Below are 23,777 nucleotides of genomic sequence, written 5' to 3' on the forward strand. Positions count from 1 at the left end.
CCAGCTTGGTTCTTTGCTAAGCTTTTTACTTAGAATACAAATGAAGCAGAACTCAAAATATATTCCAGTGTCTAATAGTTCTGGAGTGGCCGATACTGAAACATCCCGAGCTCCAGATTCCGAATTGCAAGATTCTTCCTCAGGGGAAGGAACCACCTCGGAGAGTATTAATGGGCAAGTCGACATTCAAAACTTGCCGGCAGACCCTCCAGCATATGAAGAAGGCAGCTTTGAACAGTTTGAAATTGAGGAACCTGGAAGTTCGCCTCAAAGTGAAACGCACGGAATCTTCAATAAGGCTGGTGAGTTCGCACGAAATATCAACACGAGAATCTTCAGGCCTTTAACTGAGGCTTTGGATCCCGTGTATCAAGCTTGGCAATTAATAAACAAGAAGGCGGATGCTTGTATCTCCAAGATTGGTAATCCACTTATTGTGAAAAGGCTTATCTATGTTTTATTTATTGCTGTTCTTATATACATGGTCTCACTTAATGGTGCTTACTCCGGGGGGCGATTAAGCAATGGAACATTTGAGGATCTAGATGCTTTGGCTGAATTCATAGACAACGAAATAGATTCTCACAGACTTGAGGAGAATCTTGAGTATTTGTCATCTATGCCACGAATAGCCGGAACAGCCGGCGACCTTTCACTTGCTAGATATATAGAACAGTACATCAAAACAACCAACGTTGAGCAGGTTCGTGGACAGCAATTTCAGGCTTTTACAGAATATCCATCAAATGAATCATATGTGGTGCTAAAGAACTCTGCGGGTGAACAAATATACCGCTGTAATTTGGTTGAATCTACTGATCTTGATGGGCAGCAGTCGTCGGATGATATATCTCGCTGGTCTTTTAATCCGGGATCAAGAACCGGAAAGGTTTCCGCTAGACTTGTGTACGCAAACTATGGGCAATGGCAGGACTATGAATATCTTAGAGATGCCGGTGTTAACCTTGATTCCGGATTCATTGCTTTGGTTAAATATGGGGGCGGACTTCCAGCATATAAAAAGATCAAATATGCTCACAGAGCAGGTGCAAAAGCTGTCATTTTTATTAGTGACCCATTGAATACAAGCTACAGCTTATATTCTATCCAGAGAGACCCTGTCGCGTATCCGGATAAGGCTTCTGGAAATATCATGGATCCTGGGCCAGGTTCCGCAGATCAAATCCCGGAATACTTTGATCCTGAGAAGCTTTTGGCAACTTCATCTGCATATCCTGATATACCTTCCATGCCAATATCTTGGGCAGATTTCATAGGAATCATGAATAAATTCAAATCATCTGGAAAGCATATATCTGAATGGGACTTTTCTATTGGGAACACACCAGTCGAGATCTGGACAGGCGATGATCAGTTTAAGCTTGACATGAATAATCATCTACAGCAGAGACCATTTAAACAAATGTGGAATGTTGCTGGACGTATTAGTGGTACAGAACAGAACGGATTAGCAATTATGATTGGAGCATCGAGGGATGCTCTTTGCTACGGCGCTACTGAAGCGACTGGAACTGCTGTGTTGTTGGAATTAATGAGTGTTCTTTCAGAACTAAAAGCAGCCAAATACTGGCGTCCATTGCGGACAATATATTTTGTTTCGTTTTCTGGTTCGAAGTTCAATGCCGCAGGTACCTCAAATTTTGTCGTGCAGAAATCAGACTTTTTACGACATGACTTATACGCTTACATTGATTTGAGCGATGCCATTTCAGGCTCCTCTTTTAGTGCTATGGGAAATTCTTTGTTATATCACCCCACTGTCGACCAATTAGATAAAGTAAATGACCCAGTGCAGAATGTTAGTATATCACAAAGTTGGAACCATATGTTCGATACGGGCATCGACATTATGAAGCAGTCTGCTCCATTCCTTGTTCATGATGGTATACCAATTTTAGAGTTGGCATTCAGAAATAGTTCTTCCCCAAATGGGTATCCGAAAAATACGTGTTTGGATACTTTTGACCGGTTCAAAAAGGCTGGCATGGATCCGGAAATGAAGTATCATAAAACCCTTACAAGCATATTAAGTAGGGTAATTCTCGAACTTTCTGATAATGCAGTTATCAGCTTTGATATCCCTTCTCTTGTATCCGACATAAACAAGGATGCAAGAGATCTTAGAAGGTATACAAGAATCAAAATGAAGGATTCAGGAATGATGTTGAACTTCGACGGGTTAGAAAAGTCATTAATCAGAATAAAGCAAATCGGGCAAGAGCAAAAGGCATTTGTTGGTACTTGGACAGATATTGTTACTTCTTCATCTGGTATGGAGCCGAATTTGCTTGCTGTTAATAGGTGGGATTGGAATTCAAAGCTAAGTATTTTTTTGAAGCTCCTAATTGTACCACAAGGTGTTTATCAGAGACCATGGCAGAAGAATGCCGTATTTGGTCAGGAGCTTGAAATTCCGCAGCAAACTGACGAATCTGGAAAAGTTATCAACTTTAGGTATAACAGTTTCCCAGGTGTGCGAGATGCATTAGATGAAGGTAAATGGGATCAAGCTCAGGCTGAACTTAACAAAGTTACGGGATTGATGGACGAGGCTGCAGAGATTTTTAACATTAATATGTGAGGAACTGTGTGAACTACTGGGATTAACCCAGTTATGATGTGTTACCGAAATTAATGAGAGTATAATATGGTCAGCTACATTTTCAGGAACTTTTTTTAATCTTTCTTCTTTTTTCTTCTTAATACTACTATACTGACTGCATATTATAATAAAAAACGACATGCCTCTATTACCATTGCTCCATTTAGCTGATTTCTAAAATATTGTTGACAAGTTTCTCGGATGATGCAAACAATGAAACCAGGCTTTCGTTTTTGAGAAGTCCCTTTTCACCAAGTAGACTAACTAAGTTTGCCACTTCCTTAAATGCTTTTAAACCCTCAATTAACTCTAAATTGGGATGTGGAATAATCATTTCATACGATTCCTTTAAGAATTTAAAACTCTCCTTAATGTTCCCGCTGTCCAAGTATCCTTCAAAGAACTGCTCCGCAATTATTCCCAATAAAACACTTGGAAGTGAATTTCTAAAAGGAATTTCCAATGCCAACTTTCTCCAGTCAGAGTTGTTCCTTTGATATTTATCAAGATCAACATGATTTAGCAAAAGCAATGAAAGTAAGTTGGAGGTAATAGTCATGTTCGTCAACGATGCAACTTTACTTGCAACTGACCTAAACTGCAGCAATGGTCTTGAAACCCGATAAACATAGTTCACTGGATTAATCTCATTTAATTCAAGTAAAGACAAGAACTTAGAGATTAATATTGCATTTTCCGTATCCTCCTTTCCTGTAGACCTGAAGTCACTTGGATTTAAAACATCCGATGGTTCCAAATCCGGAAATTCCTTGAAGAACAGCAAAACTAGCAGTAAATATTTTGGATGAAAAGAATGTGCAACAAACTCTAATGCCTCACCCCAAGAAGTTAAAGCAAACTTTTTTCTTTCAATGAAACCAAGTTGAACTAGTGCTCTAACAAAGGACGTAGAAATTAATTCAAAGTTCGTAGATATTTTGATATTATCCCTCGGATTAACAGTATTCTCCATCAAGAAGTTATTGTCCAGTATTGAAAGCAAAGAAACAAGATCAAAGGATTTCGCAGTAGCATGTCTGATGAGTAATGGGCCCAAGACAGAAACCAGAGGTGGCATGATCTTTTGATCTATCTGGTAATATTTGGCACCATCAAAATAAGTCGTGAGTTTCAGCTTCTTATACTGAAAATATCTGTTTATTGGATTTGCTACAATGTTGATGTCCTCACTCCATAAAGTTACCGTTTCATCACTGGTGACCACCTTTTTATAAAGCTTAGAAGGTGACATATCTAAAGGAAGCCTTTCAACCGCATTGCTGTGAATTAGTGTTTCAAAAAGTTGAAAAGCGGTAATACCGATAGACTGATAGAAGAATAGTTCATCGGGAAGTCTCTCACCAAATAAAGCATGTATGTCCTCGGGAAGCTTTTCACTCGAACTCTCTTCAATCTTCTTCTGCCCAAATCCAGATATAGGAGATGCTGGCGTGAAATGTGACAGAAATGAGGCCTTGGATGTATATTGCGGAGGTTCGACCCTTCCATTTGTTTTTAAAATTGGCATGTACCTAATGGAAGCGCAACCTTTCATGTATCTTTCGAGTTCTTCGCTGTTTTCGCCTAACGCAAGAATGCTATTGTAAACAGAACCTCCATTTAGTACAAAATGATGTAATGAAGCAAATGTGCTTTGCGTTGGCATCTGGGGTAATATTTCAAGAACAAATGGCTGAAAAGTATTGCCCACACACATTGAAATGTCCTGAAATTGTTTAGCAGACAAGTTCATATTGCTGAAAACGTTGTTGCGATCCAAGTACTTGAATTGCTTCGCTTCAAATTCAATACTAAAAATAATCTTCTCTGTTGTCTGTAACAATAGACTATCGGTTGAACCAAAAATGCAATCAATAATATGCTCACTTTGCATATATTGCAATTGCGAAGCAGCGCTGTATGGACTAACAATATATTCAACGTTTTTGGAATCCAAAAATTCCATTAATTGATTCATAACAGGCCTCATTTGAAGTGGTGAATCCGAATTCCGAAAGCTTTCAATGTGATAATTTTTAGAAGTCTTGTCGTCCCAAACGCGTTTGAAAGTTGTTTCGACGGCCAAAAGATCACCCTGTTCTAAGTAATTATACTGTATTGTTGTCTTCAAACCAGAGAAAACAAATATTGGCTTGATATTAAGCTCCTTAAAATAACCAAAGTCTGATTCAACCAAAGCTTTGAGAGTCATGGGAAACCCACCAATAGCTTCGAGGTTTGGTTCCTTCTTTGGCGTGAAAAGTCTCGAAAGATAGTGCTCCACATCTATTCCAATAACCGCATTCTGAAGAACATCCAATGGACAATTATTAACGGTTTTAATGTCAAAAAGGTATGGCTCTAATGTTCTAATAGGCATATTCAGTGAAATGTTCAGACACTATGATTTATGATGTGTTTGGTTTTCACTAATTCCAATGCCAATAAACAAAAAAAAACTAAATTAAATGGAATAAGCCTTCTAATTGCTTTATAGTTGTTCGATCAGTAAATGTTAAGTTTACTGAAGATGTTTATGAAAGCAGTATTGGCTGAAACAGATATTGAAATATACCCTGTTTTGGAAGCTAGGCCTTCTTTTTTATGCCTACCTTACAGTTTTCTGTGTTTTCGTTCTTCCATTGGGAATCATTTAACCATTCGTTGACTGTCTACCATCGTCGCGACTATAAAATTTTCCAATCCTAATTTTTTTTTTTTTTTTTTTCATTCATATTGAACCATCGCGAAATAATGGGTAGCGCTTTGCTGGCTCTTTCTCGAGCACTAGATCATGCATCCTAAAGTGAGGAGTCATTCAAAGTTGAAGCTGACCATTTTCTTGTTTCAGCTCTGGTTACTGTGGAATTTGTTTATGATGAAGGGTATCCAGCTTTTTATAGCCCTTCTGTTCTTGGGTGTTTGTCATGCCACAAAGTTTGGAGATGTTGTCGAGTCATTGGGATCGAATAGCATTATCAGGATTAATGATAAAAACTATAAAGGCTTAATGAACAACGAAGATTACTCAATTATCATTTTTATCACCGCTTCTGATCCAAGAATTGGTTGCACACTTTGTTCTTTGGCCATGCCACAATATGAACAGATGGCTTCTTCCTATTATGAAAATCTACGAAACACGTACAACAGTACTGAAAATTCCAGGGTTCATACATTGGAAGAAGATGGTGCCAATTTTATTATCACTTATGCAGATTTAGCAGGATCCAAGAAATTATACGAAAAATTGGGTGTCACTAGTGTGCCTAAAGTGTTTTTCTACAAGCCGGGAAGAGGTGTTGACATGTCTCAACCTACAGATGAATACAGGTTTTCAGGCCAGGAAACGCCGCAGGTGTTTTCTGATTGGATTATCAAGCATTCTGAATTTTCGAACAAAGATTTATTCAAGATCGTTGAAAAGCCAAATTATCAAGTTATCGCGCGGAATATGGCCATCACATTGTTTCTCCTCGTGGTTGCTTACAAGAAGTTTGACAAAGTTTCCGTTATCATCGCTAACAAGAGAATCTGGAGAGCTTTGTGCTTAATCCTCATCATATTGTTCTGCTCTGGATACATGTACAATAGAATCAGAGGAACGGCTTTCACTGGAGAAGGTCCTCACAAGGAAGTGATATACTTTTCACCCTCGCAACAATCACAGTATGGAGCAGAGACGCAGATTATTTCTGTTGTGTATGCACTCTTGGTTGTCTGCTTTGTTGTCCTAATGGACTCGGCAAGCAAAATATCCGACCAAAAATTACGTTTCTTTGCCGTTCTCACATCTTCGCTTGTTGCTTATATCTTGTATGGCTATGTTGTGGCATGTTTCAAGCAGAAGAGTTCCATGTATCCATTCAAGCTTGGTATATTATAAACTGCATTTGTATTCGAAGAAAATAAAATCGGCTTTTTGTTTATGTATTCGTTCGTATGTATACTTAAATTGTATTTAGTTTTGGCGTGGTGTGTTTTTCAGGCGGAGGAAAGATTCGTATTTATCTGCGCAATCTTCTTTTCCACGTGGTCCAATGTGTCATGAATTTTTACAATGCGGAGCTTGATCGTATGAATTCTGGCAGCATATTCTTCAATTGTCAAGCTTTTGTCTGGTCCTGGCTGTGTTGTCAGATCATCATCTGAGTTTGCCCTATTTCGATGCTCGTTTGGATATTGTAAATTTTGCGTATCTGTGTCAGTAGTAATTGGTTCTTGCCTACTTTTACCAATGCCCCTAAGACATTTGTCAAGTTTCCGCTGCATTCGATCTAATATTGTTGTGAGAATCATTTGCGATTCATACAATGAATGAATACTCAAATTTAGAAGCTCAAGAGGTGATTCAAGAAGAGATTGTACAACCAATTCCATTGGGTGAACAGGGGTAGTTATGCTAGTCGTTGTAGTTGTTCTGGAAAGAGAAGAGCGTGGAAATTTCTTGTCTGTTTTATCTGAGTCACTCATGTTCACATTTAGTTCACAATTCTCACAAACGGAACTAAATTGGTATGCAACCATATATAATATGAGTAGAAGATATTTATGATAACCTTTTTTGTAGGAGGGGTGAGCAAAAAAAATAAAAATAAAGATAAAAAAATATGAGGTGGTAATGGATGATGCTTTAAATATTCATCTTATTTACTACTTGCAACACGTTTTTAAGGTTCATCTTAGTAAGATATCATGAGAGAAATTTGAACTTTAGATATGATACTTTTACGAACCTTAGCTACGTTATCTAAGGCTTCTGTTGAGAAGTCGAAACCATTGCTCACTGATATACTTCCTCGAAAAAAGGTGATAAGCAAGCTTTTGTTTGATTTCAATGCCAGGTATAATTATCACCACTACCTCCCGGTAGTCATGGATATATATGACAAAATGGAATCAGATAAAGAACCTGTCACCAACAAATTGAAAGGAAGTGATTTAATTATATTTCAAAGAGTTTTGAAGGAAATTCGAATACAGACGCATAGTTCTAATAAATATTTAAAGGAACTAGAAGACTCACTCATAGAAGAGGCGGCAACACTTGGAAATAGGGATGCATTGACTATCATTTGCTTTAAGTCATTAGATGATACCACTGGAGAATATACGAAAGATGACAAAGAGCAAGCAAAAATATTTATCAACAAGCTCAGTAAGCTCAAGCACCCTCTTGTATTCAAGATGGCAGGTGACCATTATTATAGAAAGTCTGATATTAAAAAAGCTGTTAAATTATATGGAAAGTTCTTGAAACTTGATAACAATTCATTTTTAGCTTCGGAGGTTTATAAAACACTTGGTATGCTATCATTCCAAGAACAAAAGTTAATGCAGGCTAAAGTCTTCATGGAGAAGGCTATTAATTTGGCTCCCTCGAATAAAGTTTCACAAGCGCATTTTATATTGGGACTAATAAATGAGATAGATCCACTTAAAGCAAGGTATCACTTTGAGATGGCTGCTAGTGAAGGATTTCTTGAAAGTTTTGTGAACTTGGGCTTTTTGGAGCTTAATTATTTCAGAAATATATACAAGTCTAAGCTTTGGTTCAAGCTTGGAGCCGAATTGGGTGATTATAACTGTATGATTGGCTTATTTGATTGCTATATGAAGGAGGAAAATTGGAAAAATGCCAAAATTACATATGATAAAACAGTACACTATCTAAGGGACATTAAGTCGGGTATCAATCTTGATGATCTAAGGTCATCATCCGTCGAAAAGTTAAATAGAATACTTGGTGAATTAGAGCATTCTGCAAGCAATATATCTAGCATAAAAAAGCAAGATAGTGAAAAACCTATTGTTGAGAAAGAAATTGCCGGAGCAATGGCTAAATCGAAGTGGGATATATAGGACAGTGCCTTGTCAGAATAAATCATGTATAAGTCTCCCTTCATTCTAAATGGAGATTTTTTCTTTCAAATTATTTATTAGATAGTCATTTATGCTTCTTTTCCTTTATGATAGATGATAATATCTCCTGTTCTTCTATAATCCCAATGGAACTTGCTGTTGAATAATCTTTCATCTTCGGAATAATTTAACCCCTCCAGAATTTTATGCATCAGAGGCTCCAGCTGATGATATATGATCAAATACTCAGGCCAGCTGTGTGAATATTTTGTATCCGGTGCTGTATTAGAAGAGTCATTTATATCCGGGAAATTCTCGTTTAAAAATCCTTTCGGATTGTCGTAGAATAAGTCAGACTCATCTTTATAATATTTCAATTTATCCGAGGAGTCTAGTTGAAGGGGTGGCTCGCATGTAAGCCACCAAATATTGGCAACTGAAGGTTCAAGGTGAAAATAACTTTGATATGGAGTGGAATGACAAGGCGTTAAGAAGCCAACATCGGTTATTTTCCCCTGCTTGTACTGCTGACTCTTTAGTATCTTTTCTCGCAAGATACCAGTGATCGCTATTTCACCACTTTCATGCCATAGTGAAAAATCCACAGACACCAGCACCGAAAAAAAGATTGTGCATAACACCACTGCTTTTGAAACTCTAACGGACAACCTCTGGAGTAAGCGATCAATTCCTAATGATGTAATCATCAAGAACACAGGCATCAATGGATAAATGAATCTGAACTCCTTGTGTTGAATGAATGAAAAGGCGACAATATATACGAGTGCGAGCAATTTTAAGGCAGCCATATTACTGTCATTTATGAAAAGTCCATACAAAAATGCAGGTAAGAAGTTTAACAGGAGAACAGGTATTGCCTGAAAGAAGTAAAAATCTGGTCTAGAAATGCCATAAAAGGATGAAAGTCCTTTCCCCACGTTGAACTGGAAAAAGTTCAAAAGTGGGGACTTCCAACCGCCGTAGTACCAACGATTAACGATCGCATCAAAAGTAACCATGGTTATGCCAGCGATTATTGCCTTTTTGATAAACTGAAATGAATGTTTAATATTATGGGAGGAAATATACCTTATGGCCAAAAAGATCCATATTATCGCATTTGTTGGTCTTATCAAACAACAAAAAGCAGCCAGAAATAGGGATATTTGAATTTCAGAGTTGGCATAAAAATACATTGCAATTGTTGTCAAATGTAATTCCAATGTATTTGAGAAAGATCTCGTTGAGCAGTACCAGTTGAAACTAGATAGAAGGCTTAATATGATTGTTAATCTGGCAAGAACTTCCTTCCGAAACAACTTTTGTGCAAGCTTATACATATAGTATTCACCTATAGATGCAATTATTGCGTCCACAGCCTTTGGTAGGTATATAATACAAGCGTATGGTAATTGAAGAGTGGAGCATATTTTGTACACCAAAGAATAAAGCAAAGGATAAGAAAAAGATCGTATTCCTTGTTGCCACTCCCATGTCAAATATCCATATCCATAAACCAACATGTGTGCAGGCTCTAAGGATTGCCAATACTCATCAGCCTGAAAGAATGTTCTCAAAGTGAGACTGTTCAATAATCTAATGCATAATATTGAAGAAAATAGCGTCGCCGAGTTCTTGAAAATAGGCAGTCTATTGATTGACGAAAAAAGCCATTCCCTACCATTGTAATATTTTGTCATCTCCCCACCTTCTTATCGTTCCCTTCAGACTTATAGAAACTCTTTGAAGGGTATTTTCTTGTTAACACACTAGCATCCGTCCACGTAATTTGACATTCACAAGGTAAATTGCTTTACGAGCAAAACGGAATTTATTATTTCTTTTCAGATCTACGACGAGTCAATCGACCATAGATCGTACACTTACACTGTCGAGACCATTCTATTCGCCTATTCGCCTCCTACTCTTACCTTAGTTAAACAGTGCTAAGATAATATTGTCAATTATCTTGCATCGGGATATATTTTACGGTGAATATAAATTGTTTTCTTCGGCCGAAGTATGGAAACGTAAATTGTGAAGCATTCAAATGCATACGCGATGCTTTTCCTGTTTGAACAGATCCGGAAGGGGCCGCCATGCGGCTCTATCCGATACAATAAATAAAAAACTCCGGTTTATGCCTGGTTTTCAATTTTTTTTTTTTTTTTTTTTAAATTCTTACTTTTTTCCTCTCAGTTCACGGACTTGCCGACTTATCTCACCTTTTCTCTGCTCTTCATCTGTGTATACTATTCATGCCAATTATACCTTAACAACAGTGATTTAGCGTACATCTTAATTTGAGCAACCAGATGAATCATCGATATTCAATGCTGGGCACGCCTCCGCATACTCCAGCACTGTCAGCAAAGGATGAATATGCGGAAGAGGCATCAGATTCCCTATTTGATGTGAGTGTTGGAAATAATACAACACTTGATGAAGAAAGCTTCGCTTCTATGGAGAAGGGCGACCCATATATTTCCCCTGTCAGCCTTCACAATCCAGATTTTTCCTTCAGTCCGAAAGTTGAGCATGAGAATTTTCACCACGAGAAAAAAGGTTACATTTTGAAGGATGATCATCTCTCGCAATACAAGCACTATAAGCTTCACCATCGTAAACTTGAGGACTTTGTTTTGCCCAGATCATTCTTTAACGTAAAACTTTTGGATCGTCTTGGTACAGGCTCTAATTCCTATGTTTACGGTGCTGCAATTAGTTCACCGGCGTATGGTCCTCGCACGGTTGCGATAAAAATACCGGGAAGTCGAAGTAAAGTGAAGTACCTAGAAAGAGAGGCACTTTTTATAGTAATGCTCAAACAATTTCGATCCGATGTTGGTGAAAGTGTACATGAATATCCGTTCATTGATGCACATGGTCTTTATTATTTAAATCGAGAGGATTTTAATCTTATCAAAAAAAATGATGAGTTGCCGTGCTTGATTATGAAGAAAATGAGTTGCAATTTAACACAATTCATTAAAGAACGACGAGATTATGCGAGACCTGATCAGATCGCTATTGGAAAACGTTATTGGTGTAAACTTTGTGGAACTTTATTACATGCTTTAAAAGTTTTAAAGGCTTTACGATCGGTTCATTGTGATCTAAAAACAGATAATGTGATGATATCATTTTCAAATAAAGAAGAAGAACGCAGTCCTATTTTCAAAATCGGTGATTTTTCTTCAGCTTCAACAGTTGAAGAGCTTCATGGATTGCCCGATACCACACTACAATTTAGTGCCCCCGAATTAATTGATTCAAGTTCAGGTGTCAATGCTTCAACTCAAACAGATCTTTTTAGTTGTGGTATGATTCTCCTTACTGCTGCTACCGGTAGAATGCCTTATCAAGCATATTCATATGATCAAATTTACTTGGTCTCTTTGGCAGCAAAGAATAAAGTCCTTGAAGTGTTGGAAAGGGAATCGTTAAACATATTACGTGCCAATCCAGAAATATACCACTTAATCATAATGATCATCAAGGATCGGTGTACCCTTGATGATGCTCTATCTTATTACAGAAGAAGCTGGTGCTGATCATATTCTGTTCGCAGCACATTTCTTTATTCTCATCTTCTTCATCTATCATTTTCGGCAGCATTTCAATTTCTCAACAGAAATATCCTGTCGAGTTATATACCAATTGATGATTTGGCATTACGGCAGAATTTGTTTATCGCCTTGGTTAGGTCCTTTTTCTCCTCCGCTATTATGTTCGCTGTATAACATACATGTTCTCGATTTTATAAAAGCACGCAATTCAGTATTTTTTTTTTGTATCGTACTGTTTTATCAAATAAAGTGTAGCATATTTTTTTTTATCTGATAGTAACAAAATTATACTTAAAATTAGGGATTATTTTATTTCTAGGCCTACCGACGTTATGCCATTCATTTATCTCGACACCCCACTGATATCCTTTTTCACCCTTACGATACTTATTCGATGATTGGCAAGCATGAGTACCGCGGACATCTTATTATTTATTGTTCGCGTATTCCTTATAGATTGAGAATAAATTTAGGCAGTATGCCAATAACCGTTCACTAAGATGAGAAACGTCCGCGAAATTTTTCCCTTAAAACTTAAATCACTGCCAATACTCAGAATACTTTTAATCAATACCGGAATCTGTATTTACATCGAATTATTTCACCACAAAGCTAGCATTGCATATAAGCACATTTGCTCAAAGGTATATTATATTATTTTCCTTATATATATAGACTATTGATATCGACTGAAGCCAGTTTCTTTGAATACTCTTCTTTTCACGTGTCATTTATCAGATCACAGAAGAATAAAGAAAGAATAATCATTTACGCATCTAACTCGCATTAATCCGGTCAGCATTAAACATATCTGAGTTGTGGCGCCGTGTGATAATTGTCATATCTTCTGTTATTATCAATTTAACTACCGGACTTGCATTGATATTGCGTTATGTCTTCGAGTTCGACTCAAAATCATTCCATACAACGGCCGAAAAATCATGTTTTAAGTGTTCCATCACAATATAGACAACGACGTTCCTCCACCGATGAACTCGCTGCTTTGGGTACTGTTGCTGATGCAACCACAGAATTAAGTAGGCCCCCTACACAGAATGAGATTAACAGTCTGCTAGCATCTATCAGTGAGGATTCCTCTGAGCCTGAACCAGTATCTTCTTCACGTATGCATGATTCTGTGTCGACTTACAATCCAGAGTCACATTCAATAGCAGCCTATCAAAGCACATCTCTGAAGCATGTATCCAAAGACGTGAATTCCAGTAAAATTGCAGATACTTCACCTTCTTCTGCTGCTGTTTCTTATTCGCATACATCTTCCGGAATGACTTCGTCAGCTGTCTCTCCGGCACATCCTGAAGCTGCTGCCTTATCATCAACTTCACAGGCATGTCCAGTCCCTTTGGATCTTGATAGATCGCGTTCAGTCCGAGGATTGTCTGTTCAACACGACGAAGATAGGAGTAATGGTGCTTCTGTAAATAGTCCGCCGGAGAGCATTCAAGCGTATGCTTTGCTTGATTTTGAGAACTTCACCTTTTATGTGCAGACTATGCAAATATTATTGGGAAGAATGGTGGATGGTGATAAGAGTACCGATGTCCTTGATATCCACCTGGGGCCTCAAAAGGCAATTTCCAGAAGACACGCAAAGATATTCTATAATTTTGGACATCAAAGATTTGAGATGACGGTTCTGGGAAGAAATGGTGCATTCGTGGATGATACATTTGTTGAGCAAGGTGTCACACTTCCTTTAAAAAATGATACTGGAATTCAGATTGGTGAAACCAGATTTCGCTTCATTCTGCCTGGAGAAGATGGCTCGATGAGTTCAAGTGCAACTACTCCTGGAGCTGCTGAGGGAGAGCGTAGTAGTATTAGCAACGTCGCTGAAGTCCCTATGAATCCGTCTCAGGCTGCAGATCTAAAAGCTGCATTTACAGACGAGAAGAAACGAAGTGATAAGTTGATGGCAGGTGCCATTGAAGGTCATAGCTTTTCTGATGAAAAGGGTAATCGTGACAAATCCAGCATAGAGGGTAATTATACGGACAATAAATTGGGCGACGCAACTACCATGGTTCGTTCGACTTTTAATGCTCAGGATTTAAAGTCGTCACCACAGCCATTAAGAAATTGTGATGACCAAGATCATAAATCTGCCACGGATTCAAGATCTACCATAACGCAGGTAACAATGCTAGGATTGGCAGATGCCCATGAAGCTCAAGCAAAAGCCATTGCAGAGAATGAAGCATTTGCTATCAAAAAAGGATACTTGCCTGCTAATTGGCAGCATCAGGCTGTTGGAGATTCTGCTCATCAAACGCAGACACAAACACAGGGAGGTATGGCTGTGTCGAAGATTTCTAGTAATTTGCTAGTAAATCTTTCGGATGCTGGTAATGGAAGTAGTTCGCAGATGCCTAGGAAAGAAAAACGAAGATCCAAAAAAAGAATTTACAAGCCAGAGGAAATTCCAGAACCTTATAGACAAAAGCCGGGTTATTCGTATTGTACAATGATAATCGAGTGTTTAAAGCAAAGAGCCACGCCGCGCGGTATGACTCTTTCGGAAATATACGAAGGAATAAGGGAAATGTATCCATATTACAAGTTCTGCTCAGAGGGATGGAGAAGCTCCGTTAGGCATAATCTTTCCACTAATCAATGTTTCCGTAAGGTCGCAAGGGATGGTAAAGGATGGTTTTGGGGCTTAACCGAAAGTGCGGAAGAGAGAGAGAAGCAAGAGATAAGAAAGCAAAAATTGAAAGAAGAAAGGAAGAGGCGTCACCGTCAAAGGCAAGAAGAGCTATCGAAGTCATCTTCACTTCCCCAAAAAGATTCGTTGTCTTCACCATCATTACATAATGGTCCTTCGACGGATAAAAAGATCAGCACTTCAACGTCCTCCTCAAAGCTTTCCGGAGATACTAAAAGGGCGTTGGGATATTTACAGAAAGAACTTGTTCGGCTTACTAAAGATAGAAAACTGTATGACAGAGGTACAACGACACAAATCTTGACTCAGGCACTTGCAATGACTATTGCCCAGGTGAATCAGGCCGCTAAGAATGCAGGAATCAAAGGTTCGCCTCTGCTAACGTTGATCAATAAGAACCCCGGACACGTTACGAAGATTTTAAGTGCCGCTTTGAATGCAGCTACCATTCAGATAGCAAGAAAGAAAGGATTACCTGTCCATTTACCTCCACGTAACAAGGCTGGTTCTCCAACAAGCAAAAAGCAAAGTGCATTGCACGCAAAGTCTACGAATATAACAGTGAAAAAAGAGGTCTCGGTAGAGAACTCAAGATCTTCGTCGAATGGTGTGAGTTCTGGAAAAGTTCCTACTGAGTCAGCAAAAGATGTCATTCCTGGAAGTTCAACTACATTGAAGAATGCGTCCTCTGCCTCTCCCCACCCGATTCCACATCTGCTCACTCCACCAAATATTAAACCTATGAAACCGTCATCATCATCGGAAATGCATAAAGTTGGGGAGCAGCCGGCTGGAATAAGAAAGCCTAAATACTACAGTAAGCACTCTGGCCCTGCCATGTTTAGACCTATATCCAAGCCTGCTCCATATATGCATGATAAGGAAGTTGGGGTGAAAAAAGTTGTGCAAGCCAAAACTCTTCCCTCAGAATTTCTGAAATTTGCACATCCAAGTCCTCCTGTAAAGTTTGTGAAGACCCAATATGAAAATCATGATGATGGCAAGGTTGATAAGGAGCTGGACATGATGATGAAAAGCTTAGAAGATCCAGCTGAATCAGGTAAGAAAGATGATGAAAATGTGTCAGGAAAAAGACCTTCAGATGAGGAATCGGATAGGCTTCATAAAATACAGAAGAAATAATGATACTTGTGATTGGAACCTACGAATACTGATTGCCCCAGTAATATTTTCAAGAAATTTGCAGGATTCCTTCCAGTACTTCATATATTTTCAATTTAATGCATTGTACAATTACATATAAACGATCGCACGTATTCTATAGGCTTAGCTCTTCACATTATTGAAAGAGCCCTCCTTCTCTTTGATTTCCCAGAATAGCGGACCGACATTGTAGTTACCGTGATACACCCAACCCTTTTCTGTGACGTGATACAAGTTTATCGAACCACCAGAGTATGCATCTCTGTGTGTGGCAGCAAGAATTGCTCTTTTTCCCAAATATAATGCTTCATCAACACTAAGATCCCATCTGTAGTTAGCATCCATCACACCATAGGCAAAAGTTTGTCCGGATCCCACGGAAAAAATATTTCCCTTAACTCTTGTTCCATCCGAGTCCACATAATAGATAGTAGGTCCTTCCTTAGGTGTATATCCACAGATCATGGTACCCATTGAAAGACCCATACCTTTGTACGAGTAGACAAGATTCGATAATATCTTCGATGCAGCTGCAACCGAAATTCTCTCTTTATTTCTAAGTTCATGCAGTCTACACTGAGTACCAAGCCACGTTTCCCAGTATTGGCAGTCAGCAGCACCACCAGCCATAGTACCTAAAAGCATAGGATTGATTTCAATAACTTTTTTAACCGTTTGAGAAGCCACCCAACTTCCAGCAGTGGCTCTCGAGTCAACAGCAACTATAATTCCTTCCTTAAATCTGAACGCAAGAGTAGTCGTACCATGTGCAATTTTAATCTTGCAATCTGGGTTCACTGAATCATCAGTATTAGCCCTAAGGAATGCGGTTGGCTTTGAAATTGGTGGCAACGAAATGGAAGGAGACATATTGTCTATTCCTGGAACAAGGTGGCCAAAATCTTTGACCGCACCTTCAATTTCCTTGTCTGCCTCTGATTGGTAGCTGTATTTTTTGGTGAGCGCATTTATCGACATTGTTGTTATTTCTGACGATTTACCAAATGGCTTGTGAAAATAATTGGTTGGTTCCAGAGAGAATAAGTGAGAATATCAATTGAAGATCTGCCTAAAATATAACCAGGGGTTAATCCAAATCAATACAGTAAACCTTATATTCTTGAATTTGTATTTATCTTCAACTCCCACGGCCTCGAATAGTATTTGCCTCCCAGGACAATTTTCCCCTTTATTTGATTATTATTTCTGTCAACTCACAATAGACATTATCAGCTTTTTTTTCGTAATGAAATGTATACGTGCATCCTTACCTTTAATTGAGCGCACAGCCACCATAAATAGTTTGTGGCTGATAAATTATTATCTGTCATTCTAACAAGGGCTTGTGCCCTTTTGATAAATCACGTGAACAATGCCTGAAAAATGATTTAAAATTTTTTTCCTTGATTTTTTTTTCTTTTCGTAACTTTTTCAGCGGGTTCCCATAGTGCGGGAAAGAAGCTAGGAAGTTCTTGAAGAACAGTAACTATACATACACACCTGATTGCAGTTTACGAGTATCTCTTTTGTTACAAGCCAAAGTATCTGGGTATTAATACTAAGAGAATATATTCAAAATGGTATGCATATTTACTTAATACGTTGAACAACTGGCGGGCAAGTTATTTGGAAAATGTTTTGTATAATTACGAAAATATCACATGGGTTACATACATAGCAAACAGAAGCAGGTTTAATCATGTTGCGTCCACTATTATTCAAACTATTGGCAATATAAGGAGAAACAGTGTGTTTCAGAATGCTTAAATGGGGAGTCAGATTGACAGATGTTATTTTCTTGTGTGCTGAGGAAGAGATAATGCAAAGGTAGCGGTTGTTCAAATATTGGTCTTATTAATATTATCCATGAACACGTTATACTAACAAATTTCCTATTTTTCTATGCAGTCCTCGCAAAATCCTATGAAAGAGTTGAAGATCGAGAAGTTGGTCTTGAACATCTGTGTTGGTGAGTCTGGTGATAGACTTACTAGAGCCTCCAAGGTGTTGGAGCAGTTGTCCGGTCAGACCCCAGTTCAATCTAAGGCCAGATACACCATCAGATCCTTCGGTATCAGAAGAAACGAAAAGATTTCTGTCCATGTTACTGTTAGAGGTCCAAAGGCTGATGAGATTTTGGAGAGAGGTCTGAAGGTGAAGGAGTATCAGCTTGATTCCAAGAACTTCTCTGAGAGTGGTAACTTCGGTTTCGGTATTGCTGAGCACATTGATTTGGGTATCAAGTACGATCCAAATATCGGTATTTTCGGTATGAACTTTTACATTGTTTTGGGAAGACCAGGTTTCAGAGTTGCCAGAAGAAGAAGATGCAAGAACAGAATCGGAAGGTCCCATAAGGTTACCAAGGAGGATGCTATCAACTGGTTCAAGGCTAAGTACGATGCTGTCGTTGTTGGCGCTTAAATTTACTAAAGTGTTTTGTAAGTTTCCTTGTTCACGTATAAGTTAATGGGACAACTTTTTTTGCGGTTGTTCTGTTAGCAATTAATAAAAGAATCCAAATAAGAGGTAATCTTGTTTATGATTTTCTTTGTAAAGAAGATTTTGATTAGAATGCGAATAGTAAATAATTATGTGATATTTTGTGTTTCTGCAGTAAGTTTGCCTGTTTCTTTAACTATACTTGTGAATCATTCTTGTCCCCAAGTTCAGCCTCTTCTAATTCCTTTTCAGATAGCAGCACACCTACACTTATCAATTCGTCCACTTTCTCGTTCCATCTGTTTTGTAAGAAATCGTTGACTGGTTTAAAATCAAGACAACGTCTCTTTCGCTCAGATGTTGTGTATTGCATACGCTTCCTTTTCGTATTTATCTCATCATCAAACGATTTTTCTAACTGAGTCCAGCTCTCATTGTTCACTATCCACTCATTCTGTACCAACGGTAGATTTCTGTTCACTATATCTAAGCATCGTGATCTCATCAGTGTATAGCCTGTTAATAGCTTAAGTTTCTCTTCTTGGGAATATTTAGAGTCGCCTTTTATCGATGTGTATCTTTGCGAGAGCTTGAATTTACTGGGCACCTCAATTTCAGAAGGTATTCTCAAGGGATGCTTCCATTTTTTCTGTGGAAATTGCCGAGATACTAAGGGATGAAGTTTTTCTGTATCTGTTTTTGAAAGTTCTTGATCAATCTTCAGCTTCACAGTTTTAAGAATATTTTCCGAATCATCATCCTCTTCAGCGATAGCATCCAAAAAAGGTATGTAATCCAGTGTTGTAACCATGGTATCTATAAATTTATGGTGCACCTCGCTATGTTTTGTGTGACTATGCTCATATTACTTCAACATTCATTGAAAGACATAAAAGAATAAATAAATAACTTATGTCCTGATGTGAAAAAAGTAATTTTTCTTCGCGCTCCTTACTTATCTTTTTTTCTCTTGATCAGGTTCCCGCAGTGGTCAGAAATCCAACGAAAGAGCATCATAAAAATGTTACTTTGTCTAATAGTACGATTAATAATGGAGCGAAATTCTAACGATTATAGTTGCCTTATAGTGACGCAGTAAGACATTGCGCTTGATACGTTGTTAAACTATTTTGTCATAAAGTTATGAATCCGCACAGAACCCTTGTCAAAAGATCACTAATCTAAATACATATGAAAGAATTCGGCTGGTTTTTGTTTTAGCTTTTTCAAAAATCACCGACACTGAATAGGATAACATAAGATCGCCATGTCGCTTTTACAATGGTAGCTTTTTCATAAAAAAGGGCCACATTCTGGTTCAATTTGTCCTCCCATTCGTACACAAAAACAACGATTTTGAAAATATCGCACTTTCGTGTAGGTGTTCGATAATTAAACATTTGTAAGAAACATCTTTGGCTTTACTTTAAAAGAAGCATATACAGCAGAAGTGTTCTAAGACGCTCCTTCGTTTTATGATCATCTGGCAAGTGTTAATTATTTGGAAATAATAGCATAGTTAATTCCCGATGTGAATATATTTCAATTTTATAGACGAATAAATATAGAAATAAAGCAACAGCACAAATAGGGTAAATTCTGGGGAGGAAGTAATTTTAAAAATGACACGGATCAACTATGAGCAAGTTTTTCCGGACACCTGTCAGAATTTCTCCTTCATGCAAAATACTACTCTATACAACAAAAACATTTCATTAACTCAGGGTGCAGATTGATTCCCTTCAAATTTGAACCTTCTCAGCCTTGAAAATAGAGGCCTAGAGCTAATGAGCATGTTTCAGAACAATCATCAATATCCTAAGTTAGTCGCTCCTCCTCGTGGGTGTCCTCAATAATTTTTACGAAAAATAGAGAAATAACAATATCAAATCGCGCGTTCGTATTGCATAACATATTTTGCCCAATAGGGCATTTCTGGAAAGCCAGGGAACAGAAAATACAAGCCTCATGTCATGTGTCGTCTTTAACTCAACACTAAATTCCAGGAGAGGATTAATTCCACAAGAAAGCAAGTGTCTCCATTTAATTTTTTTTTTCCTTCGTCCTTTTTGCCCCTCTTCCAGAATTCAAATGTCCTTATTTAGTATTGAAATGAGTGCACATGACAAACCGAAGCATCTAAGCCTACATGCAGCCCGTAAGCCGAACTTTAAAAAAAAAGCACCAAAACAAAAAAAATTGAAGGGATGCTCAAGTTTCATTACCCCGTATCCTGGGGAAATTTGAAGGGGGACAGTTTTTTAATTAATATAGTTCAAGAAAGCATAATAATTTACATCATTCCTATTGTTCTTCTGTTTTTGGGACCCTTATTTTTTTTAAGAGGCTGTGTAAATTTCATTGTTGCTTTTATTAAGCATGAGCGAAAAAATGACCCGCAACTTATTCTTTAATTACTTGTCATCATGCCGAAGCTGCATTCCTTGTATATTGGCCCTATCTGCTGTATTTACATATTACGTTATTAAAGTATTCCCTGGTTTAGATTGCTGTACCCTTATTTCGTTATCGGACTCGTCATTATCGCTGTTGCCCACATCCTCATCCCCATCTGTAATGTGTGTATTCACTCAATTCTTGTGTTATTTGTGCCGTTTTTCTCTGCCTTCCCATCGCATTCCCATACTCCCTACTGCATTTGATTGAGCTATTTTTGCTTCTGCTTTTATTTTTACTTTATTTTTTTATCTCTATTTAAAAAAAAGCTACTTCCTCCCTCTTTTCGCTAGGACACCATATTTGATTTGTTTCTAGAAGTGTACTTTATTTTACAAACTATCGATTTACTTTTCTCCTTAGTTCATCCGCCTCTCTTTCTTAATCTCTTAATCTTCATCCTCTATTACTTTGTATCTGATCTTGTCTCCAGTTTCTTGGTGTGTTGTTTGACTTCTTGTTATTTATACTGTCAATAATTTTGAGAAAAGAGATAGTGTATATTAAATTCACAAGTGCATCCACTCACTAATATATATCAGGAGTACACAAAGGCATAAGAAATATCACAGCTTTTTTTACAACCATCTTTATTACACTCCTCTCACAGAGCATTTATATGTCCATTGTCTCTAACATCCCTGAAGTGAACCCGTCAAAGTTCTTTACCAGGCGTGTGTCATTTGATGATTATGAGCCAGCAGTTATAGAGCCCACCGATGTTTTAAGCATCCATCCTCCTCCATATTCTTCTCAGACATCCTCTGAAGATGAGAATTCAAGTATTCAGGATGGTTTTAAAACTCCTGGAAAAAGTCCCTGCTCGATCGCCAAAAATTACCATTTAAAGTCTATTCTTAAAAAGCAGGAGGAAGAGGGTCCGATAAACACCGCACGGAAGCTTTATGAAATTCCGGGAACGGGTATCAAGAAATCGCTTTTAGATATGACCGACCAGGAGCTTACTCTTTTGGATTCGCAGTTCTCCACCAAAAGCGTCGATGTTGAAAAAAATTATAGATTTGATTCTGACCCCAGACTCTCTCCCTTGACGAATGCCGCCGCCGCTGTACGTAAGGGTGGTGCTGACTCATATTCATTCAGTTTGTTGAAAATGTCTGATTATCCAACCAAACCAATCATAAAGAAGAATTCCATTTGCTTGAACTTCAAGCATGCCAAATACAGTCAGAAAATGAACAGCAACAAATTCTATCTCATCTTGATATCGAAGTACAAGAGCTCACTATCCGCCATAGATTTCTATTTGGAAAACTATTCGAAGAGCGGAGATAACATTGTGATATGTGCATCTATTTCTAACGTCTTCGATCAAACGATGGTTGAAAGATGCATTTTGGATTTAGTTGGTCTGATATTAGAAAAGTTTACTGCTTACGATAAGGACCTGGCGATACAGGTCAATTTTGAGTTTTTCCGCAAGATTGATTACATGTCAGAAACGTTAAATTTATATCAGCCAAGCCTGATTATTGTTGGATCCAGAGAAAATCGAAATAAGTACACCTCGATGGCCACAACCACAAAAAACTTTGTTCCTTTGGTTTATGTCGGTACAAATTATAAGCCGATGGGCTCGTCCGGTGGAGTGAAATTTAAGGCGCCGTTTAATTATGATAGATCTGCAAATCCGTTCAGCTCTTCAAAAAAGCCCATTCAATCTCTGATTCTCTCGCCGGAATTTGAGCCTACCGAGGTGTCACCACAATCTTCGCAATATTTCACAAAGAGCTCGTCATATCACACGAGACGGAGTAGTGATAGTGATGGTGGCCAGGGCAGCTCACAAAATGATAGTAGTGGCGGCTTCGATGCAGATGACGAAGATGATGATGATCCTTTCCGGGATCCTAAAACATCGCAGGGTTCAATGAGTGTACCTATGGTGAAGATTGAGAGTGTGGAGGAACCTTCTTCTCACAACAAAGTGAAGCCAACCTTCCCTTTTTTGAATGCTGTTCCGCACCTCAATCAGATAAGCCGAGCTGACAAAGAGTTGCAATCACTCCACCCGCATTCACGTGCAACATCTACCCCTTCTCTTGGAGCCACGGCTATTACTAAAACTAAGTCCAATCCGGCTTCATTCTCTGGTGCGTCATCTTCTAATGAGAAAAGCATGCCAGTATTGAGAAAAGTTACCACTATACCAGCTGTAATCACCCCAGCGTCAATTGAAAAGAATGCTTTGTTTGAACGTTATAACAGAAGAATGTCGTCTGTTAAAATTCCTACTGTACCAAAAAATGTGAACTTGGGAAGCACCTCTAATCTGTCAAGTCCTCAAATTTCACCTACATCATCCTTAACTGAGTCCGGAGCTGGACCTACCTTACTCAACTCTTTTAAGTCAAAGCCGAAGATTTCAAGAACTGATTCCGATGATATAGCTGTTAAATCGAGTTCTTCTTCAGAGTCCTTGTTAAGGCCTCCATTGGAACGTAGCGGTTCCAGTTCTACTGTCAAATTCTTCAAAAAACTTTGGAAACACAAATAATCACTTCATACCAATTCATTGTCTGTCACAGGTATATTTATCTTCTTTCTGCTTACGCATCTCTGCAAAATCAAATTCAGTGTTTTCTCATGCTCTTGTTTTTTTTTAATATTTTGTGCATCAGTTTTAGGAGATGCATATCATCATTAATACCATTACGTTGTCTATATTGCATGTTTCCTGCTGTTATTTTAGGCTCATTTTCTGTTTCTAGCCGCCTTATATTATGTTACATCTGACGATATGTTAGACTGTTTTGTTCTGATAGAGTGAGTCCAAACATCGAGTGCTCAAATTTCATTTTTCTCCCACCCTCACGATTCTTTTTATAACGATTATAATGACTATATTCTAATATTGGAGGTTATGCTATTATAGCAGTAAAGTTTAAATGTATAATTTGTATGTGTACCTCTGTGCATGTACTACGTGCGTGTTTTCTTTCGGTTTTCCTTT

The 23,777-nt window shown here is 38.1% G+C and overlaps 12 protein-coding genes across 12 annotated transcripts; 7 read left to right on the plus strand and 5 right to left on the minus strand.

Annotated features, from left to right (window-relative positions):
• Positions 1 to 40: 40 nt before the first annotated feature.
• Positions 41 to 2,602, plus strand: BRETT_000931 (uncharacterized protein; the record flags this gene model as incomplete). The annotated part of the gene is made up of 1 exon (XM_041279489.1): positions 41 to 2,602. One exon carries the CDS (start codon positions 41 to 43, stop codon positions 2,600 to 2,602), a length of 2,562 nt encoding a protein of 853 aa, XP_041137703.1.
• A 184-nt stretch (positions 2,603 to 2,786) lies between these two features.
• Positions 2,787 to 5,003, minus strand: BRETT_000932 (uncharacterized protein; the record flags this gene model as incomplete). Its single annotated transcript, XM_041279490.1, has 1 exon — positions 2,787 to 5,003. The coding sequence occupies one exon, from the start codon at positions 5,001 to 5,003 to the stop codon at positions 2,787 to 2,789; it is 2,217 nt and encodes a 738-aa protein (XP_041137704.1).
• A 498-nt stretch (positions 5,004 to 5,501) lies between these two features.
• On the plus strand, positions 5,502 to 6,509 carry BRETT_000933 (uncharacterized protein; the record flags this gene model as incomplete). Its single annotated transcript, XM_041279491.1, has 1 exon — positions 5,502 to 6,509. One exon carries the CDS (start codon positions 5,502 to 5,504, stop codon positions 6,507 to 6,509), a length of 1,008 nt encoding a protein of 335 aa, XP_041137705.1.
• Positions 6,510 to 6,607: 98 nt separating this feature from the next.
• On the minus strand, positions 6,608 to 7,150 carry BRETT_000934 (uncharacterized protein; the record flags this gene model as incomplete). Its single annotated transcript, XM_041279492.1, has 1 exon — positions 6,608 to 7,150. One exon carries the CDS (start codon positions 7,148 to 7,150, stop codon positions 6,608 to 6,610), a length of 543 nt encoding a protein of 180 aa, XP_041137706.1.
• Positions 7,151 to 7,342: 192 nt separating this feature from the next.
• On the plus strand, positions 7,343 to 8,485 carry BRETT_000935 (uncharacterized protein; the record flags this gene model as incomplete). Its single annotated transcript, XM_041279493.1, has 1 exon — positions 7,343 to 8,485. The coding sequence occupies one exon, from the start codon at positions 7,343 to 7,345 to the stop codon at positions 8,483 to 8,485; it is 1,143 nt and encodes a 380-aa protein (XP_041137707.1).
• An 89-nt stretch (positions 8,486 to 8,574) lies between these two features.
• BRETT_000936 (uncharacterized protein) lies at positions 8,575 to 9,504 on the minus strand (the record flags this gene model as incomplete). The annotated part of the gene is made up of 1 exon (XM_041279494.1): positions 8,575 to 9,504. One exon carries the CDS (start codon positions 9,502 to 9,504, stop codon positions 8,575 to 8,577), a length of 930 nt encoding a protein of 309 aa, XP_041137708.1.
• A 1,314-nt stretch (positions 9,505 to 10,818) lies between these two features.
• On the plus strand, positions 10,819 to 12,039 carry BRETT_000937 (uncharacterized protein; the record flags this gene model as incomplete). Its single annotated transcript, XM_041279495.1, has 1 exon — positions 10,819 to 12,039. The coding sequence occupies one exon, from the start codon at positions 10,819 to 10,821 to the stop codon at positions 12,037 to 12,039; it is 1,221 nt and encodes a 406-aa protein (XP_041137709.1).
• A 907-nt stretch (positions 12,040 to 12,946) lies between these two features.
• Positions 12,947 to 15,883, plus strand: BRETT_000938 (uncharacterized protein; the record flags this gene model as incomplete). The annotated part of the gene is made up of 1 exon (XM_041279496.1): positions 12,947 to 15,883. One exon carries the CDS (start codon positions 12,947 to 12,949, stop codon positions 15,881 to 15,883), a length of 2,937 nt encoding a protein of 978 aa, XP_041137710.1.
• Positions 15,884 to 16,027: 144 nt separating this feature from the next.
• On the minus strand, positions 16,028 to 16,882 carry PRE2 (Proteasome subunit beta type-5; the record flags this gene model as incomplete). The annotated part of the gene is made up of 1 exon (XM_041279497.1): positions 16,028 to 16,882. One exon carries the CDS (start codon positions 16,880 to 16,882, stop codon positions 16,028 to 16,030), a length of 855 nt encoding a protein of 284 aa, XP_041137711.1.
• Positions 16,883 to 17,481: 599 nt separating this feature from the next.
• RPL11A (60S ribosomal protein L11A) lies at positions 17,482 to 18,328 on the plus strand (the record flags this gene model as incomplete). Its single annotated transcript, XM_041279498.1, has 2 exons — positions 17,482 to 17,484; positions 17,813 to 18,328. 2 exons carry the CDS (start codon positions 17,482 to 17,484, stop codon positions 18,326 to 18,328), a joined length of 519 nt encoding a protein of 172 aa, XP_041137712.1.
• A 214-nt stretch (positions 18,329 to 18,542) lies between these two features.
• On the minus strand, positions 18,543 to 19,157 carry BRETT_000941 (uncharacterized protein; the record flags this gene model as incomplete). Its single annotated transcript, XM_041279499.1, has 1 exon — positions 18,543 to 19,157. One exon carries the CDS (start codon positions 19,155 to 19,157, stop codon positions 18,543 to 18,545), a length of 615 nt encoding a protein of 204 aa, XP_041137713.1.
• Positions 19,158 to 21,422: 2,265 nt separating this feature from the next.
• Positions 21,423 to 23,321, plus strand: BRETT_000942 (uncharacterized protein; the record flags this gene model as incomplete). Its single annotated transcript, XM_041279500.1, has 1 exon — positions 21,423 to 23,321. One exon carries the CDS (start codon positions 21,423 to 21,425, stop codon positions 23,319 to 23,321), a length of 1,899 nt encoding a protein of 632 aa, XP_041137714.1.
• Positions 23,322 to 23,777: the final 456 nt, after the last annotated feature.

The sequence above is a fragment of the Brettanomyces bruxellensis genome, chromosome 8 (genome assembly GCF_011074885.1).
Source record: "Brettanomyces bruxellensis chromosome 8, complete sequence".
NCBI lineage: Eukaryota > Fungi > Ascomycota > Pichiomycetes > Pichiales > Pichiaceae > Brettanomyces > Brettanomyces bruxellensis.